Source organism: Oculina patagonica, chromosome 12 (assembly GCF_052425735.1).
Source record: "Oculina patagonica isolate OP01 chromosome 12, crgOcupat, whole genome shotgun sequence".
Classification (NCBI taxonomy): Eukaryota; Metazoa; Cnidaria; class Anthozoa; order Scleractinia; family Oculinidae; genus Oculina; species Oculina patagonica.
Window position 1 is genome coordinate 3,176,056 of NC_135769.1, and position 15,405 is coordinate 3,191,460.

A 15,405-nucleotide genomic window follows, 5' to 3' on the forward strand; every position below is an offset into this window, starting at 1 on the left:
AGTAAAATATGTTTTGGAGCCTTGTAATTTGCAAAATGAACAGGAACGGTTTTGAGTGAGAACTATCCTCATGAACTCGTTTGGCATGGCTTTAGAGCACGAAAACGCGAGCAACCATACTAAATAGCTCAGTGTTAATATTGCAAAACTTGCCACAAACATGACTCACCGCAGTTGGATTTTCTCGTTCAGGTGTTTTTTTCTTCTGTAATAAGCCTTTGTTACTGGTTACTCTCTGTGAAGAACTGAATGCAATCGGTGGCTTTCTGTGCTTTACGTGGCCCGGGATAGTATCGATCAAATATAAAATTGGCATATGTCAAGAACGAAAATTGTGTTTAATTGCTGGTTTCAGCTATCTAGACTTACTGGCGCCAGTTGGGCCTGCAAACAGCGCATGCTTAGTTGCATTCACCTTCCCATAAATATAGAATTTTCGCCGAGTTCAAAAAACTGCAAATTCTCACTTATCATATAATCTTCAACAAAAGTATAAGCAGCCATAGAGAGTGTGAATACTAGCAGTTATTTTTGTATTTTGAAACTCAAATTTAAGGCTAAAACAAGGCGAAAATAACGCTCAAAAAATTTTCTTAAAATAAATTAACAAACACTACGAAGTAATGATGACGAAGCAGGGGTGCCAGTTGTTACCTACGAAAATCATTACTTAAGTTCAGAAGGCTTTTGTTGACATCTTAAATTCAAGGATACATAACGTGACTGTTTAAAAGCACATAGTAAATGAAAAGGACAGTTAATGTCAACTAAACTGACTTTTAAGGAAAATACTTTTTCCTAAGCAGACGAAACGTTTCTCTGAATTGTCTCACATGACATGGCGCTAATTGTTCACCATTACAGATCACGAGATGAGAAGGCGATCAATGTTGTTTTTCTAACGAAACATGTTGTTTTTCTAACGAAACCGGGTTTAGCGAGTAATGAATTATTTGAAATGAAACCTACTATTTGGAAACTAGGAAACTGTTTCACGATTGCAAATCACAATTTTTGGAGGGTGGCGATATTGGTTTTGAGTCGATGCATTATTTTTGTGAATTTCGGATAAGCTGATTTTTTCCCATAGCAACATATTCCCATTTTACAAAATTTAAAAGGTCTGTAATTGATCCAGTGCTTTGTTTGCTTTTGGGTTCCAAGTAGGGATGATGAAGGAGGTTTGTTTATGGTTACATTTAAAGATAATTGGTTAAGTTCAGGGAAAGCTTTTGTTAATGTTGACATTCGAGTTTCAAGGAAAAATAACGTGACTCAGTTTAAAAGCACTTAGTAAATGAGAAGGACAGTTAATGACAACCTAACGTGACTTTTCGAGAAAATACTTTCTCGTAAACAGACGAAGCATTTATCTGAATGGTCTCACATGATATGGCGCTAATTGTTCACCATTACAGATCACGAAATGAGAAGGCGATCAATGTTGTTTTTAATTTTCTAACGAAACCGGGTTTAGCGAGTAATAAATTATTTGAAATGAAACCTACTATTTGGAAACTAGGAAACTGTTTCACGATTGCAAGCAGTTCAGAAAGCTTTTGTTGACATTTGAATTTCAATGATACATAACATAGCTGCACTTAGTAAATACGACAAACGGTTAATACTGCAAACCGAGTCCTAACTAACAATGAATTTGTTATAAATGTGACCCTCCACGGGAAAACAGGGACAAAGGTAAAAGCACGCTCACAACACGCTTCCACTTTAAAACAAAAAAACTTGCCTCATTACTGATTTCTTTTGTTTCGAATTAGAGGTGTAAGATACTTAGATTAGAGTTTAGTCATTACTCTTATGCTGAACAATTTTTGTGGGAATGTTTGTTTGCGCGAGCACCCAGGTGTATAAATAGGTACCGGGATTTTAATGCTGTGCTTTTCGCTTAATGCTATGGAAACCGGGATAAGCTCATTGGCCACTAGGCCATTCTCGTCACCATAGCCCTCATCGCTTCTCTCAGCCGGCGAAGCCTTGGCACAAGAAAAGAAGGGCTCTGGGAACATAGGATTTTTGAATTAATACGAATTTTTTGATTGGCGTGTTTGAAACATAGAATTCTTGAACGGAAGTCAAAGACGCAATGACCCTCTCATACATTCTTTTGAAACATCATGACTGCATACATGAAGACCCGGAAGTTCTAGAATCTGGGACTGGAAATCCTGTCTCCCCAGAGCCCTTCGTTTCTCATGCCAAGGGCTTGCCCGCTAAGAGAAACGAAAAGGGCTATGATGACGAGAACGCCACTAAGCCCGAACGCAGACGTAACCTACCTTTTTAACTTACTTTTCTTGCAGGTACGTTGCCGAAGTCTGTGCGCATTTGTATAAAAATCGTTCCAAGGTTTGTGGCTACCAAATCACGTGGGAACCGGCCATGCTACGTCACTTCACTGCTCATGTGGAACCCGTTCCTCCAACTTCAAAGCTGTCCGAGGAGGAAACGGCTCGACAGCGCCATCCGTCAACTGTAAAAGTGTCCAGCGGTCAAGTGTTAGGAGTAGGAAAAATTCCTCGATGCAATTTAGTTGATCAGTTAATAAGAATCCAATTTAATTTTAATTTTAAAAGAGATTTGCGGAGTTTTTTATTTTATTGTTGTGTTTTAGTTCCGTTACAGTTGACGTAAGGAACGGCGGCTACTGCGAAGGGAGAGAAAGCTAGAAAACGAAGGACGATCTATCGATTGAAAAAAACTTTTGCGGCCATGAAAGTCCCTTTTGAGCTGACGTGATACGTTTCTGTTTTAAATGAGAATGCGACATTTAACTAAGGGCAGCATCTGTCGGTCCGCAGACTTCTGGCAGTATGCAACCTCGCTGACCAAATTCTGCGTTTATCACAGGCTCAGTGAATATAGGTAAACCGAAGAGCAGGCCTCACGCGGTGCACGGAAAAGGCCTGACTTCAGAACACGGAGACGATAAACATTAGTTTAAAAGATATTTTACTAGATGATTTTAATATACTAAAGAAATTTTTAACAACTTCATTTGTTTTAAATTGAATTAAAAGAGCTGGGGATTATTTATCGCCATTTATCCAAGGGTTTTGGCACGTAAACACTGGTAAATGCAACAACGAATCAGCTACATGTATGAGGCTCTTCCAGGGGTTTCAGGAAATAAGGGAACAGGGCCATTTACGTTTTGGTAACACGGGACCAAAAAGAAAATAAAACTAGGAACACGGGAATAAAAGCATATTTTAGGGAATAAAAGCATACTTAAGGGAACAGGGAACACCAACATCGAAGAAATACTTTTAGGGAACGCAGGAACACAAGGCTCTCAGGTATAGGCAGCCTATTAAATGAAAACCAGTCTTAAGGGGTAAAACTGATCTTAATACCCCCCCCCCCCCACATAACATGAGTTGTTTAGTCAATATTTTCGACAAGCATCCCCTCACTTCTATCTATATGCAAGTTCCCCCCTCCTTTTGGTACATATGGAACAAGCGAATAGCACAGGCGAAAAAAGGAAAAATACCAAGCGGTTTCCAAAGTCAATCAGAGTATACGAACAGCACTAATCAAAAGTTGATGAAAATAGTTTTGTTGTAAATCAGTGGGTTGGATTGGTTGACTCGTTGCAAGGGAATGCCACTACGTACCCTTGAAAAAAGCATACGACCAGGGGCCAGCTGGTCCCTCGGAGCAAAGGCCCTGGGAACAAGAATGGATTCTTGTTATTCGACGGGGCTGACTATTTTAGTCAGCATGCAGGGAACCAAGCAAGTCGCTTTCAAAGACTTTATTCGAGGTAACGCAAATAAAACGAAATACGCTGAATATATGAGTTGTTTTTAATTAGAGCATTAACATACATTAAAAAAAAAAGAAATATTACTTTATGTCTGTCTTTGTATACGGAAATTCAACTGGTCTTCTCCCTACCCCTGTCTTATAACCAATCTATTTCGATAATCCAACACGAAAACATTTACCCACATATACTGAACTGTGTAAACAGGGCTAATAACCCCGCGAGATACTCAGTGGGGCGGTCTAATTATAAAGACGTAGTCTCTTGACGTTCATCAATATTCAAGGCTATCACTATGGAAGAAAAAAGGGACACATTTTTTACTTGTCTTGCATCGAACTTATTAACGCTTCACTTAATTGTATGATTCTTTATAGTTATCACTGATTGGACACTCGGTGCGTTTTACGGGAAATCTGCAAAGCAAGTCAGTCAGTCAGTCAGTCAGCAGGTAGGTAGGTAGGTAGTTAAGTAAGTAAGTAACTGAAGTAAATAAGTAGGTAAGTAAGTAAAATGACACGGGGAGTTCTTGCACAATCTCCAGAGTCAGAGGCTCTGTTAAAAGTGCTTGACAATATTTATCATAAGCTTATAATGATAAATGAACTACAAGATTATAATAGTCCAACTGATCACTGTATAACATATATGTTTTCTTATATTGTCACAGAAATTGATAAGACTGTCGGCGGAACGACATTCCACGCACGCGCGATAGAAATTCCTCCATGTCATCGATCTCCTCCTCGCCCTGTTCCTCCTCCTCCTGCTTCTCACTCAGGGGAATGGGCTCCAGGTGAGCGCTGAAATGACGTAAAACAGCCGGAGCCCACGTGATTTTATATCCGCTGACCTTCTTTTTGTGCTTGTTAACGTACTCCAATACCTCGGCAACGTACCTGCAAAGAACACGACGGTTAGTTGTGAGACTCTTACTCTGACACAGCATGAAAATTGGGATTTACGTAAATTTAAAGGTTGTTAAATCTGAATGATTAAAGTTTTTTATCCAACTTAAAACCATCAATTAAATGTTGTTAAACCGATCTTTAAGAGTTCTACTTTGTGCAACACGTTGCTGCAACTTGCAACACCGAAATTTGTTGCGAGACAAGTTGAGCGCGCGGTAGTAATACGGGCAACAACTCGTTCAACTTGCAATGCAACAATGTTGCGAGACAAGTGGAACAAAAATGTTGCTCGTATTACCGGGCCTTTACGCTACCGTGTGTAAATGTGTTTTAACGTTGGTGTAAATGAGTCTCTTTATCTGCCTTTAAACTTGAATGTAAGGCTGGCACAAAGGTCAGCTTAAAAAAAATATAAAGGTGGCGAAATGCCGATTAAATTCCAAATTTACGCCAGCTTTACTTGAGCTTTACACCACAGTTAAGTTATGTTTTTATGCTGTGTGAGCCCTTACGAGAATGACAAATTTTAAGGACCTACTTCATGTGTGATTCAGTATATGTCCTGCGTGGAATTGCAAGGCGAAGAAGCTCTCCGTTTTCGTCTTCAAATTCATTGTCGTTTTCCAGGTTCTCAGGGTCTTTACCGTGCATCACACCGCCCAACTCACCACAGCGGATCCCACCTGACAATAAAAAGTAATAGGATGTTTTGCAAAACAGTTAATCACTGCATTTAAAAACCAGTCTTTAATTAGCGCAGTCACTGAAACGCGTTCACTAAAACGTCTTTACTTTTTGGAGTGTCATAACGTCGTCCTCTACGGCGATCTTGTTCGTTCGCTGCTTTTTTAGCAGTTCGTAGTTGAGTACTAACTGAAAGTGACCGTTCTGTTTCCTTTCTAAGACCTGAACAGTCAGGTATAAATATGGGCATTTTAAGCGGCAAAAATCTCCTAATAAGAGTTAAGTTATTTTCAGGAATAAAAAGTGATACCAGAATTTACTACTTATACCCCCCTTTAATATATTCTCACTGGGAATAATACACTGACTAATAAGTCATTCCAATTAGTTTGAAGAAACTTGAAAAGCCTTTCGGCACTCCACTTTTCAAGAACTTGTATACCGTAAAATTAAGACACCCCTCCAAAAACAAACCATCTGAGAGAAATGGTCACACACATCTCCACGGTCTGGCCAGGACTAGCCTGTTCAGACGCCGGCCACGCAGGCCAGACCAGGACCTGTCCACATGCACACAGCCTATTACCCGTGGAGTGGCAGCCATGGACAGCTGTTTCGTCCTTGCTAGGCGTAAGGGTCTCACATAAGGTCACAAACTTAGCCGTTTACTCCAGAGGCTAACCCGAAGGTTACTTTAAACCCCAGCCCCATACAAAATTAAGACACCCCTCCCCCTCCTTTAAAAAATCCCCTCAAATCTTAGACGCAAAACTAAATGAGTTCTTTCGGAAAATAATTCCTCAGTAAAACGAAAATTTCCATCCGAAAATATGCCCCCACTCCCCGCGTATATAAGCACTTCCCGAAAATAAGCCGGCTACCTGAAAGGGACATCGAAAACATAAGCCCACGGTATTTTTCCAACGAAGCTCATGATCTAATACCAAATTCGTTATTTTACCTTCCACATAAAGCGCGCAGCCAAGAGCCCAGGCAGGGAACTGCTCCTTGGGAATGTGCGGCAACATGGCGGCTGCATCAATGTAGACTGCATGTCCACCTGGAGGAGTTAAAACAGGAATACGGCGTTCTTTCAGCAAATCCGCCAGCATTTTGACAAACCCCACTTGGTATCGGAGGTAGTCTTCATAAAGAACCTCACGCAAACCCACCGCCATCGCCTCCAGATCTCTCCCGGCCAGCCCACCATAAGTAAGAAACCCCTCGGATATGATCAACTCCCGCCGGCACTTATCTGCGAGATTTTCGTCATTCATAGCCAGGAACCCCCCAATATTAACGAGACCATCTTTTTTGGCGGACATGGTACAACCGTCGGCGTAGGAGAACATCTCGCGCGCAATCTGAAGGGGCGTGCGATGCGCGTAGAGCTCTTCGCGCGTTTTGATAAACCACGCGTTTTCTGCAAAACGGCAGGCGTCGAGGAAAAAAGGGATTCCGTGATGATGGCAAAGCTTGGAAACCGTTTTAATGTTCTCCATACTGACAGGCTCTCCACCAATGGCGTTGTTTGTTATTGTGATCATAACCATAGCAACGTTGTCTTTCCGCCCCCCTGACAGCAACTCTTTCAGCTTATTGGCATCCATATTGCCTCTGAATGGAACCTTTTTGCTAGGATCCAGTGCTTCAAGAATTGGAAAATTCACGGCTTTTGCTCCGCATTTCTCCACGTTAGCCCGAGTTGTGTCGAAGTGCGCGTTGTTCGGCACCAGGTCCCCATCATTGAGGGTACACTGAAATAAGATCCTCTCAGCTGCACGGCCCTGGTGCGTGGGTATCACGTGCCGGAAGCCGAAGATGTCCTTTACGACGCTCTCGAACTTCCGGTAGCTTGGTGAGCCAGCGTACGACTCGTCACCTTTCATAATGGCGGCCCACTGGTCAGAGCTCATGGCGCCCGTGCCAGAATCTGTCAACAAGTCGATGAGGATGTCTTCAGAGTTCAACATGAACGGATTGTAATTTGCTTCTTCAAGATGTTGAATTCGCTGTGCTCTAGTCGTGTGTTGTATTTTCTCAACAGATTTGATTCGGAATGGCTCGAAAAAGGTTTTGAAGGTGTGTTCTTTTAACTCCATGGATGGTGAATCCTATCAGGGAAACAATGCATGAATTAAAAAGGGGGATGATCTGTTTTAAAACAGCCCCAAAGCTATGAAGAAACCAATCACAAGAGTCGAAATTGTGAAATAAACCAGTCAATACTACAAACAAATCGTAACCGGCGTAAAACGTGTTTTTAGGTTTTCGGCGGCACGTGTCGGAAAACGTGTAACCGAATGAAAGCGCGGGAAAGTATGTAACCGGTGGCAAGCGTGGAGAAACGCGCAACTGGGTGAAAGCGCGGGAAAATGTGTAACCAGCGGCAAGCATGGGGAATCGGTAAGGAAAGCGCGGGAAAACGTGTAACGAGCGGCTAGCAGGGGAAGTCGGTAAGGAAAGCGCGGGAAAACGTGTAATGAGTGGCAGGCGTCAGGACGTGTGGTAACCACCGCTGAAAAGCGCGGGAAAACGTCCAATCGGTGGCAAGCGCTGGAAAAAGTGCAACTGGTGAAAAGCGGTAAAAAACACGTTTAACTGGTAAAAAGCACGTAAAAACATGCGACCGGTGGAATCGTGTCATCTCATGAAGTTACGTTTACACGGGACCGGTCCGGAACCGTTCCGAACCGAACCGGACCTGTTTACATGGAACCATTTGGAACCGATCTAGGTGTTTACACGGAATCGTTCTGGAACCGGTCCGAAACGGATACATAACTGGACCTGCAAAATAGCAGGTCCAGTTTTGGATCCGTTCCGGACCGGTTCCAGAACGGTCCCGTGTAAATAGAAGCCGATCCGGTCTGGTCCGGTTCGGAACGGTTCCGGACCGGTCCCGTGTAAACGTAGCCTCAGTTACGACTAAGATTTCGTTTTGCACCTGTTTGGCCGAAGATGCAACACCTTCGAACTGATTGGCAGCGCGTTACAATTAACAATTATTGGATGAGGTTGAGCATGATAGCGATAATTATCAAGGCCAAATTTTCTGTTATCTGCCGAAGCCGAAGGCTGAGGCGGATAACAGAAACTGAGGCCTTGATAATTATCGCTATCATGCGAAAACCGAATCCAATAATTGTTTTATTATGCACATTCCTGAGCTGCACTTGTAAAGACAAGAGCGCGCACAAAATCTGCACAAAATCTGCAAAATCTGAATGCATAAAACTATTGTCTGTAGGTATGACGTCACTTCTACATATGTAAAATCTAATGTCTGTAGGTATGACGTAAGAGAAACAGCAAGCAAGAATTAGCTGCGTGCTTATAGCCAATCAAAATCAAGCTGGTGACACCAATGTATAATAATAGTTTTTATAACGAGTTACAAAGTTAAATAAAACGCAAAGAAAAGTAAACAGAAAATGGTTTTAGAGAGCATTCGTGTCAACGTAATCGCATATATGTAAACAGTGATTTCGAGCAGATTCGGCTTAAAATAAAATATTTCCATTATAATAAAGTATTTCCATTATAATAAAACATGATAAATAATATAATATAAATATCCTCTGAAAATCTTAGTTCAAGAAAGTTTTAACTATGTAGTTTGTGGCTCAATTTCATCTCAAGTTCGCACCATCATTTTGGTCGGGTTTTGGTTTTCTAAAGAAAAAACGTATTTTGTAGAAATTCATTTAACACAATTTCATCTTGAAGAAAATCGTCTTTTAAAGAACCGAAATCAAAATTGCTATTGTCATCTTAGAAGTCGAACAAAACTGAAACTTCAAGTTACACTTATTAATTGAATCTTAACCAGTTTTCTTGAATATTCGTCCTAACGTACAGCGATTAAATGTTTGCTCTCAATTAAACAGAGGAAAATTTAACATTTTGCAATTATTTAACAAAGAGGACCGCTATTTACTGACCGATAACTGTTCCAAACTAAACCCAGTAAAAAATTTCTCTTGCTAAAGTACAACAACGAAACTGGAGATAATATTTCTCAAGCAATTTTCAAAACAGTAAATGACACAAAAACATACAGAGGATTTTAAAAACAGGCGCGCGGCCCGCCAAAGAGCGCGAAAAACATAATGATTTACTTCTTTGGTTTCTACTTAACATAAGCCGTAAAATTTAACACCACATAACTAAAATATTGCTTACGTCTATGTCGGCTTTGCTGTTCCAATTTTCGTCCTCCACATACAACACCTCTCCACCCTGCAAAATGAGTTCTCGCATTTTTTGACGGGTGTCAATGTATTTTTTTTCGCCGCGGACCTATCCTTTGTTAAACACCGGAAAAGTTCTGTAAAGAAATAAGTTAATATTGTTTTAAGAATCGCTAATAAGACGGAAGAACGAAAGCGGTTTTCACACAGATATTTCGTAACTTTGTTTATTTAATTTCATAAAAATTGTACAGTTTTGTATCAAGCGCGTTCAAAGACGCCTCGATTTTTCGCAGTACATCTTATTTTGGATATGCGGATTTCAGCGGTGGTTTACAAGTCAATTTTCCACTAAAACTCGCTAATGTAATTATCGGCGATTTCAAGACGATTGCCAAGCAAAGTCAAATTCTCCGGTAGCGATTATTTACTTGATTGTGTAAAAAAGAGTCATCGTGACGTGAACTTAATTTTAGTTATAAATTTCGTTCAAACTTGTAAAAAAAAAAAATTTAGAGGTCAAAAAGACAAGGCCTGGGACAAGAGGGATAAAAAAAAGTGCTTTCCGTACTTTGCAAATGTCAATCATGCTAAACAGGCTTATAACACTATTACTACAGTGGAACCCCGATATAACGATCTTCGATATAACGATATTCCCGATATAACGATGAATATGTTATGTCCCGGCAATAGTAAAATGTATGGGACGGAACCCCGATATAACGATTCCTCGATATAACGATATCATTTTACTGCCCCCTTGGCATATCGTTATATCGGGGTTCCACTGTAATTTAAAAGAAAAGCAGCGGAGAAAATAAAATAAATGTTATTTTGAGTGACATTTTTAGATGTCAACTTTAACACCTTAACTTTATGACCGGAAATCGAAAATTTAGACTTCAAATTTGGATTTTGCGGTAAAAGTTACCTTAGGGTAGTGACTTACTTGATCTAAACAAAGTTGATAAAATATTTTAAAATGGGCTCTCTTTGGATGCATAAATCATGTATCATGATTTCTATCCCCGAATAAAGGTTATATCTTCAGGTAAATGTTCAAAGAAAATATTTTTCATGGGTAAAGTTGCCTACCACTTATTTCAGAACAGTTTAGACCAAAAATCTGCAGAATCCCCGTATTCAGCAACAAAATTTCATGACTTTGAGAGAGTAGCTTAAATATAATCCTTTCTATGATTTCCTCGTCCAATTTGCATCTTCCTCAAGGTAAAAATATGTTTTTTTAGCTGTTACCTGCTGTGATGCCTTTTCCTGACAACAAAGCACCAACTGAACTCCACGGATTTGGGTGCGGATCTGTTCCTGCGAATCGTCGCAATTTTAAATACTTTTCTTGACAGCGGAAAATTTTTCTTGTCAAACTATTACTCAATAATCAAACGGGAAGCGCATGGTAAAAAAACGTCAGCAAAAAGTACACCCGACATAAATTGACTTTTTTGTTTGCGTCGGCGTGACGGATAAGTTGAAATTTTGTTCAAATTTGATTATTATTATTATACATTGTAGACCATTGTAGTCGCTAGCTGTCTAAGATCGACAAAGAGCTTACAGCTAATTCTGGGAATCCGCGCAACCTACAGATTAGTAAATAATCTGCTAGCAGAGTAATGTAATGTGGCAGGCATCTGGCGAAGGAAACTTATAGTTGGTGTATTCGCTTCTTTAACCTAGAAATAATTTGACCTAAGGTGAAAAATTGCTGGACGATAAATTCTCAGAAAACAAAAAATGACTGACATAAATGCCCGATTCCCTCTATGGCGTGCGCCTGCAGGAAATCATGGTAGTTTTATTCATCAAACCATGCGCGAGATTTAGTAACGATGAATACAAATACCATGATTCCCTGCAGGCGCACGCCATAGAGGGAATCGGTCATTGGGAAGGAACTATTTCACGAATAAAAATACTTTGAGGAAAAAGCATTCAGAATTAAGCATACCGATAAATCAGAATAAGCACAAGAACATCGAGAAGCTTGAGAAGCTTAAAATCGGGCGCTTTGCCTTGAAAGGCAGGGTTCAGTACAGCAGAAACCACGAAGCAGTTACTTAAGTAGCACTCAGTCCGACTGTGTTTGTGTAAGTCACAGGGCTTGCATGAGCTGTATTAGTGTGCATAATATAACATCTAGAACGTTGTCGAGATTGCATTATTACTTAATGACATGATGGTTTCAATTTATAAATGTATCTCACACAATACAAATAAACGATTGAAGTAGACGACTAGACAATGTAAAGTTTTAAGACTTAGCAAAGTGCAGTGTATTGGTAATACTGTAAGGTGCGGTTTCACCTGAAGGTCGTGTGCTTTTCGGTATTTTCCAGGCATTGCACTTTGATGGGACAGTACTACAACTGTTTACCGGGGAACTACTATTGTCAAGAAAATGATCACAACTTGTTGATGAATGATTGAACATTTGTTTCATACCATTACTGTAATAGCAATTGATGAAGGCTTTTAGTCCTGAACCAAAGTATAAGGACTGGGAAATACTGAAACCCATTATCAGCCACCTTAAACGGAAATATCTTGTTGGTGTTTCAAGGAATCCAAGGAAACTTCACTCATCCATGTATCTATGTATTGTGGTATTTTGTAATTTTTTGAGTGATTTTTGGGGATGTTTGGCAGGTGATAGTTTTTTTAAAAGAATTAGTAAAATTTAGACAACTAAGAAATATTGAAAAAATTTAATGTGAATTTAACATTGGAATTTGAAGTTAGAAATTGGCAGACGGACACCAAACAGTCCCGTGACATCCTGGAGTGTTTTTGCATGGGGGTCAACTGTGTGATGATGTTTCCATTTTTTCTTCAAACCCCACTGATAAAGAACTGTTGTTGGTGTTATGTTGGTGTTATCACATGTCAAGCCTTTAACAAGGTATGAAAGAACACAAGGATTTAAATTATTCTGGTGCTCAATTGTTGCGTAACTAAAATTAATGTTACTCAAATTCCTGATGGATTCTGTCTTAAACTGTTACGAGCTTAGTATTTCCAAATTATTGCATGTCAATGTAAGGCAAGACAAGACATGCCTTGGTGCTTATGTAATTCTCTTAAAAACACATAAGATATTGACTATAATTTTGTCTGTGCTATGGCAATTCACAGTGGGGTGGTCTTGATGTGTCTTTAACTTGTAGACTGGACTGGACTAGTAAAACGCGGACTAGTAAAACGCGGACTTGTAAAACGCCTCTAGACACTTCGAATTCCTTGGCCACAATCATCTTACGGCTCTCTTCAATACATAATGTCTCAAAAAACAGTAACCTCAGAAAGAAGTCAGAAGCAAATAAGGTCGAAAGACCGAATCGGAACATATAACGGCAAATGTTCTAATGTCACGAACGCAGGGGTCGTGTAGGCCCGTCACCTTTATTTACCACATATTGCCCCCAAATTAAAACAGTACCCTCAGAAAGAAGTCAGAAGCAAATAAGGTCGAAAGACCGAATTTAAACATTTAACGGCAAATATTCTAATGTCACGAACGTAGGAGTCGTGTAGGCCCGTCACCTTTATTTACGATTGACTGTTGATTTCTGGACGGGCCCCGTTCTACCTCGTGCGAGCAATACAAACGACTGCACTCAACAGACGTCAAGTGGTGGAAAGAAAGAAACATATGCACACAACTCATAGCATCAATCCCGTTGTTTTAGTAGGGGTTTGCAGAACGAACATGTGCTATACTGCAAAAACATCTCCACGCTAAAGCAGACCATAGAGTGCTCAAAAAAGCTAGAAATATGCCGTCGAAGAAACACACAAGAGCTTCAAACACAAATTATTTCGCTCGCTAAACCGTTTAGTTTTATCCGATTTACAAGCGCTTGTTTTACAAGTCCGCGTTCTACAAGTCCGTGCTTAACAAGCCCTCGTTTTACAAGTCCGCGTTTTACAAGTCCGCGTTTTACTAGTCCTCGTTTTACAAGTCCGCGTTTTACTAGTCCACGTTTTACTAGTCCGCCTTTTACAAGTCCGCGTTTTACCTGAGTCCGCGTTTTACTAGTCCGCGTTTTACAAGTCCGCGTTTTACTAGTCCGCGTTTTACAAGTCCGCGTTTTACTAGTCCAGTCCAGTCCTCGAAATACAGTATGCCAAAACTCCCCGCCCTCTAAAGATAAGTCCTTGACGGTTCTTGTCGTTTTTCGGTGCCTATTCATCTTCGGCATCTTTCTCATCCACCTCTCGTTCTGTCCTGTGTCTGTCATCACACGAAAGAAAAGCTGATTCTCAAAAAATCTGCCACAAAAGGAAATTGACAAAAACAATATGAAAACCATATATCGAAAGTTTCTTATTCTAAAATTTTATCATACGTCTTAATTCAGAGCTACAAAGAAGTTCCTCCTTTTGAGTTATTGATACTGTTCTTACAGTACCTCTTTCCACTAGCGAAATTTTACAAAATTCCTCCGCGGCGAAAAGGTAGCGCGAATCCAGAACAGACTCCAATCGAGAGTGGGTTAATTCTAGACTACTATTAATTAACTATTACAACATTCATTTTTAAAATAGTTTCCCAAGCCGACTAAGCTAACTAAACGTCGAGTGTATCTTTCAGTAAACAAAACATGCCGTTATGACGCCGGAAATCCAGCTCACGCATACTATACCCCGTGACTCACGCAAACCTCCGACTTACGTGCTACTACAGTCATTCCTTTCTAAACATTTTTTTTTTTGACCACCACCGTACCTTTCTACCCAAAAAACTCATGAAACCGCCCGGTTTTAACCTGTTTTAACCTTTCAAAAATTAGAGCGTTCGAAACTAAATAAGATCCGTAATCACAAACAACATACAGCCGTTTACCAGCACTCTTTAAAACTCCTGAAACCCTTCAAAATCAGGCAAAATAAATCTTTGAAATAACCTTTATCAATGTTTCTTATTTTTTATTCAGTTCTATAAAATGCCTTTCATACACTACTGTCAAACAAAAATTTCAATTTTCTCAAAGTTTCAAGACAAATTTCGTGCACAATGTAATTTGATTAAGCCAATATTATCACGTCTAAAAATACTTCAAGCAATTCAGTGAAAACCCGTTTTTTTTTTCGTATCAACGAAAACCACTTTCGAATAATCAATACATAAAAATAACAATAAGATCAAAAGGAAGAAAGGAACCTTTCTAATTATTTGAAGACTTTCAAAGCCGTGATATTATGCATCCAATCCGCGATAAAATTTAATTACAACAAAATCCAAGTTCTCATTTTGAATTCCATTTTTTTCAGTTGATACCTTTATCCAACTTGTGAAAAATTCCATTCAAGTTCCTATTAATACTGTACATACCCAATGTTTTGCTCAGGTCTTCAGAAGCGTCTTACTAACCAAATCTAAAATAATTCCAAAACATGCTGTACAAACATTCTACTCTTTGTGACAAACGACTTGACGACCAATTGTTCAGAAATGAAAATCGACACAGTTCTTGCTAAATAAAAAAAAGTTTTACGGCGGAGTCAGGCTCAAAAAATATACCGCAAGATCACACCCCCATTCATAGTCAGAAACCAGCAAACCATCTAGTTTGCTAAAAAAAAAAAAACACTGCGTGACATCAATGACGTTACCTTTTTCATTTACAAAAATAACTTTAACTTGTCAAAGTAAGTGCAATTGTACAGTATGGGGCCCAGTTCTCGGCCACTTTGTGTTTAACGCGTTTTTTCACACTCCAGTTGAATCAAAAGAAAAAGGTATTTCCTTCAAACGATAGACTGATTCGTGTGCTTTAAGTATCTTGAGTTTGATCGTTCAATT

At 39.7% G+C, this 15,405-nt stretch overlaps 1 protein-coding gene across 2 annotated transcripts in view; it reads right to left on the reverse strand.

Moving 5' to 3' along the window:
• LOC144631772 (tryptophanase-like) overlaps positions 1-10,901 on the reverse strand; it is a 15,659-nt gene extending 4,758 nt beyond the window's left edge. Inside the window, exons 1-5 of one of the 2 annotated variants that reach the window (XM_078490327.1) lie at positions 10,839-10,901; positions 9,571-9,715; positions 6,347-7,499; positions 5,240-5,384; positions 3,555-4,689 (exon numbers count right to left, since the gene is read on the reverse strand). In XM_078490327.1, the coding sequence (XP_078346453.1) occupies positions 4,455-4,689; positions 5,240-5,384; positions 6,347-7,499; positions 9,571-9,648 (1,611 nt within the window). In that variant the 5' untranslated portion in view covers positions 9,649-9,715; positions 10,839-10,901 and the 3' untranslated portion in view covers positions 3,555-4,454. Of the gene's footprint in view, positions 1-3,554; positions 4,690-5,239; positions 5,385-6,346; positions 7,500-9,570; positions 9,716-10,838 lie in introns of those variants that run through there. The other variant, XM_078490328.1, reaches the window with a different exon arrangement.
• Between the last annotated feature and the right edge of the window lie 4,504 nt (positions 10,902-15,405).